Source organism: Battus philenor, unplaced genomic scaffold (genome assembly GCF_028537555.1).
Source record: "Battus philenor isolate CCGP_79_NKW_IND1 unplaced genomic scaffold, ilBatPhil1.0.hap1 SCAF_26, whole genome shotgun sequence".
NCBI lineage: Eukaryota > Metazoa > Arthropoda > Insecta > Lepidoptera > Papilionidae > Battus > Battus philenor.
In genome coordinates this window covers 11,123,252-11,128,594 of record NW_027181689.1, presented here as the reverse complement: position 1 = coordinate 11,128,594, position 5,343 = coordinate 11,123,252, and the positions used below count along the sequence as shown (strand labels likewise).

The window sequence follows — 5,343 nt, the reverse complement described above, 5'->3', positions numbered from 1 at the left end:
AATTTCGTATGAAATTATAATTATAGCTTACAATTGATAATAGTCGTGAATATTGTTAATTAGCGTGCCTTGGAGCTCGGGATTCTTTGCGAGATGTTTTTAATAAAGCCGGTATACTTACGGTTATTAGATTTTTGCTTGAGGAGGTCCAGTAAGTTGAACGGAGGTATATTAAGGTTTTCACATGAGGTCACGTGCTCTCACGAGGTCTTTTGGATTCAAATCGGGGGTAGTATCTGAGTAATTGTTGAAAAGAATGGAAGGGGCAAATATCGTTGTCGATTATTTTAAAACGGTACAAGTATTGCTTGCAGCATCCGTGCCCCTTTATCCTAACACTGGTTAGGACGTTGAACTTTGAAATATGTGTTACAGTAGCTTTGTTAGCTACACTAAAGTTGTGTCTAATACCTAACTAAATTCTTAAAAAAAAATTATTTTTTTTTGTCATTGCCACACTCTAAATGTTTATTAAAGTAAAATAGGCCGCAAAAGTAATGTCATAGTGTGGCGTGCCCTAAATTTTAGTTGTCAAGTAACTCTCTATATATCTACATCATAAATGTCAAAGTATAGTGACATTTGGCGCCATTTGTAAAAATTAAGTTGCGTTCACATTATTACATTACTTTTGCGCCATCTGTTATTATTGTGAAAACCGTGGGTTGAGGATAGGGAAACGCAGACTCTCCTACTCTACTCTAGAGTTCGGGCAATGGAACTGGAAGCGACTCTGCCTACACCAGCACTTTCCCTACTATTCTCACTATTATGAGTCTTCTTGTTTCACTTCTGTTCAGGATGTTTACTGACTCAGAATGTCCCCTGTATCTGATGGTCGTCTACAATATTCTAGTATGTAATAAATTTGATACTTGAAAGTTTTAAATTAATGACATTGAACTTTCTTGCAAGCCAGCTGCAGTATAAAACCTCTAAAGTCATTACTAAAATATAATTTGGATACTCGTTCTAATGGATTTTAGTCATACCAATTCCTTGAACCTTGTCTAAACATTAAGTGTATGACAACTATATTGACGTTTCCTGCCTCGGTGACATTATTCTGATTACGTCGTAGTATTAAAACTGATTTTATTTATATATGTGTATTAGACGACATTTCATTTACCAGACTTTTTTGATAGATCTAACCCTTACCACAGATTTAAGCAGCAGTTTTGCAGTGTCTCTTGGTGTTGAAATTAAAACCCGAGTGCAGAGAACATATTTTTTTTAAAAGAAACTCTTCATTTATGCCAAACCATTAAATTGCTTTAAAATCCTAAAACTAACATTATTTACACAACCAGAAGTACAAAAATATATTAGCCATGTCGAGTCTATCAGATTGTGGTTGCCATTCAAAACCTTTCGGTTCCAAAGGCCTTTGATTGCACGAGAGATGTGCATCCTTACTTAGAAAATTAAATTCAAGTAGCCATTTAATTTCTTCTTCTTAAAGAGTCGGTCCACCTGGCCTACCTACCAGCTGCCTACTGCCTCCCCACTAGGGGGAACCACGACATAGTGCAGGTCATCGGGAAGAGGCTGTATGCAGGCAGCGCATGACATATCATTGTGGCGTTCTTTGGAGGAAGCCTATAAAAAAAAGAAGCCTTGCAGCGAACCTTCATCGGCTGAAAAGAAAAAGAAATAATCTGGATTTGTATGCAGATCCAGATTTCTTCCAGACCAACCTAATTGTGTTCCTTTGGAATTCTTATAATGACACAAGTGGCCAATGTTAATGATGATATATAGATAATAATATATATAGATGTGTAATCAAATGAAGACAGTTCATCTGATGATGAAGTGAGATGAACTGTGTCTTCCGTGATGAGGTTTAAGATATTAACGATAGATTATCTATTTAATTTAAACCATATAACACTGGGAATGTTTATGAATTCGTATTTCCACACCGCAGATCCGTTAAGATCTTAATGTACTTTCACCATTTTCACTTTTATCTATTCGTTCTGATTGTAAATTAACTTCAGCTTCATCTTCTACTGGTAGATGTTTTTGTTTCATCTCCTCTTCAATTTCCTGCAAAGTCTTCCCACTTGTCTCTGGTAAAACGAACCATAGAACACTTAACACGTAAATTAATATCCCTGCGTATATCCAATACGTACCTGATAGGTAAATACTATCGACTAACAATGGAAATGATTTTAGAATTATAAACATAAATACAGTCAAAACTACAACACCAATGCTTGATATAATACTTCTAAATTGTAAAGGTATAACTTCTCCAGCTATCACAGAAGGCATTGGAACCATTCCAATACCTATACATAGAAATTGGAACGCAAGTAATGAACAAGGAATCCATATTTCGTCGTAATATAAAATTTCATTTTCTTTTGCGTAAACATATGTTGCAATTGCTATATGTACAATTACACATAATGCTCCAGTGCTAAATAGGATTGTTCGTCGTTTAAACTTGTATATTATAAAAACAGCTATAACATTAGCAATAATCCTTAAGGAATCTAGAACAATCATCAAAGCATGAGCGTTTGCAGTCGGACTGACCATTATTCTGATTATAACCACTGAAAATGCCGGCATCGTTATATTCCCGCATACGTTTATCATCATATAACAATGAGCTGTTATTATTATCGGCAAATAAAACTCCCTCTTTTTCAAATCATTCCTTATCGTCGTCAGTCGTTTCACACGCGATCCTTTCTGCCTTTCTATATCTACCCTCAACATTATTCGAGAACGTATTAGTTCTTCCAGTTCGCTTTCTTCATTGTCACCTCTCAACCAACGATATGCTTTTCTACTTTCCTCGTATTTACCTTTAACAGCAAGCCAACTTGGAGATTCTGGTAAGAAAAATGCCATCACAAGACATAAAAACGAAGCGACGCCACATATGACACTGGTTCTCTGCCAACTCAAAAGCGAACCTACGACGTGGATAAGAAAAATGCCGACACCCTGCGCAAGGGATATGGTGGTGAGGAATCCGCCGCGATATTTAGGGCTGGAATATTCGCTGACGAGGACTGAGCGTAGTGGCAGCATCAAGCCAGCTGAAAGGCCCTGAAGAAATCTTGCGAATATCAGCATCTGAAATAAACCAGATTACGTTAGAACAAGAGTAACATATGAATAGGTCTCGGAATTTGTACAATTAGTTAGTCACCTATATTACATTCGTAGAAATATCGGGATCGCTAAAAACGACATCTATTGGCTGCACTAGTTATCACAATGTTTTGATATGTGGCTGAGAATTCGTGAATTACACGTAGAACCAAATCATTGTTACTGATAGAACTCAAAGTGTCCACACGCCTTTCCATTATACAAAGTGAATTTTTGAATTTTTGGAACATATTGCCAAATAATCGGCGCCTCGACATAGCTTTTGACTGTCAAGAAAGTGGACGGTGACCAAGAGGACCTCCATACCCTGGTCTGATCCGTCTGTCTGTTTACGTTTCCTACCACAGTAGTTGAAGCAATACATACCGCTGAAGACTGTCAGAGACTGCATTACATGGTACGCGAGTTTCCAAAATGGGTCATGATCCTCGGCAGTGAGGAATACGAGGAGAAGGAGAGGAGAGGAAGAGTCACTTAGTTATATTGTCTTGTGCAGTAATGGTAGATTTGTTCTTTAAGAGGTTGCTTTCATGGGTTTAGTATTAATTTGTATGATGTATGCAGCCTTTATTTAGGTAATAACTCGCTTAATTACCGAAACAATGAGATGCACTATCACAAATCCAGACCAAGAGAATAATTGTGAAGTCACACAGGATAATGTGTACTAATTTCCACGGTTTAAATTTACGTCTGAAGGAACTATATACGTAAAAACATATAATATATTCTGTAGCTACCGTGCTTTAGCAAAACGCTGCGAGGTGGGGGCCGAGGAAATAAGAGCATGGACCACTGCAAGCGTTGGCGGAGTAACTGAAGAGTGTCGTTATTTAAACACGCATCACCGTTTGATATAGGCTGTATCAGTACGTACATAGTATAATAAAACAGGTGGCGCAATAATGTGTTAATGTGAACCTACCTTAATTTTTACAAACATATGTTATATATTAACATGTATCTATAAAATTCGTATATATACACACACATACATTTACATATATAAACATTGGGCGCCATTTAAAAAAATCGGTGCGCATTCACATTATGATATTACTTTTGCGCCACCTGTTACAATATGTTAATTTTTAAAGTCCCTAAAATTTACTTTGTGATACTTCATATGTATCCAGACAGTCATAAAGATACAGAAAAACAACTCACCTCAGGATTGTCGGCTATTGCGAGCAGAAGCCAACTGAATATGGCCGGCAGGCTCACGGCGACATGCGCGACCTTCCGCCCGTATCGGTCCATTACGGTCGGCGTGATAAAGTTTCCCACCAGCATGCTAATACTTACTATTGAAGCTGAAACCGTTTGCGTGAAGTTTAGTAATATGTAATAATAGACCGACGGTTGAATGGTCACCTTTAAAAACGGTTGTAATGACCTATGGATCCAAGACGTCACTTAATGAGTCCAATAAAAGGCTTTGTTCGGAGCTTAGCTGCGAAATCGAATCATAAATGAGGAGATACGCAAAAGAACCAAGAACACCGACGTTACTCGATAAATTGCTCGTCTCTGGCCTTAGACCCCTGCTAGGTGGACCAACAATATAGTTAAGTCGCTGAATGTGAGCCAATTGCCTTGCAGTGGGCATCTATCAGCTGAAAAGAAAAAGAAGAATCACATTACTATCCAAGTATCATTAATAGTGACCACTTGTAATTCTTGACAATAATTCCAGTAGAGCTCACAACAAACTCAGACATGTTTATGTGGTCACTTTTACAACACTCTTAAGACAATTTTTTTTTAATGGCACCCGCTATTGGGAGTCTCTCGTACCCCCTATCTGGTGTGGTACAGGGATTTTTTTACATAAATTAATTTTCCACAACGTTTTTTTTATTTTCTCTTTCTTCATTTATGCATCTTATGATCTTCCATTCGGTATTCATTCCACATTTCTTCTTTCGTTCTCTTTCGCTCTATGACCTTCCATTCCTCTCTCATTACACATTAACATTTTATTTATTTTATTTCTGTTTATTTTACATTCTTTTCTTAAGACAATTTAGTGGAATTTATTCCCTAGCTTTTATACACCTACTGTGTACTTTAATACCGTCAACAGATGTTCACAAAATAGTTAAAAAGGGCCTCCCCCAAAGATACATATGGGGGGGATATACCACAATCGCAATACTTGGCAGGCGGTTTGGCGATTGCAGGTATTAAGGTACGCAGAGG

At 37.4% G+C, this 5,343-nt stretch overlaps 1 protein-coding gene across 1 annotated transcript; it reads right to left on the bottom strand.

Moving 5' to 3' along the window:
* Nucleotides 1-1,612: 1,612 nt before the first annotated feature.
* LOC137925146 (facilitated trehalose transporter Tret1-like) lies at nucleotides 1,613-4,449 on the bottom strand. The gene is made up of 2 exons (XM_068768528.1): nucleotides 4,309-4,449; nucleotides 1,613-3,102 (listed from the first exon to the last, which is right to left on the bottom strand). The coding sequence occupies exons 1-2, from the start codon at nucleotides 4,432-4,434 to the stop codon at nucleotides 1,939-1,941; spliced, it is 1,290 nt and encodes a 429-aa protein (XP_068624629.1). The 5' UTR covers nucleotides 4,435-4,449; the 3' UTR covers nucleotides 1,613-1,938.
* Between the last annotated feature and the right edge of the window lie 894 nt (nucleotides 4,450-5,343).

Excerpts from the sequence above, each read along its gene's own strand:
- LOC137925146 (XM_068768528.1), bottom strand. The coding sequence starts at position 4,434 with ATGCTGGTGGGAAACTTTATCACGCCGACCGTAATGGACCGATACGGG. Across the intron at positions 3,103-4,308 it reads CAATAGCCGACAATCCTGAG|ATGCTGATATTCGCAAGATT; the intron begins GTGAGTTGTTTT and ends GGTTTATTTCAG.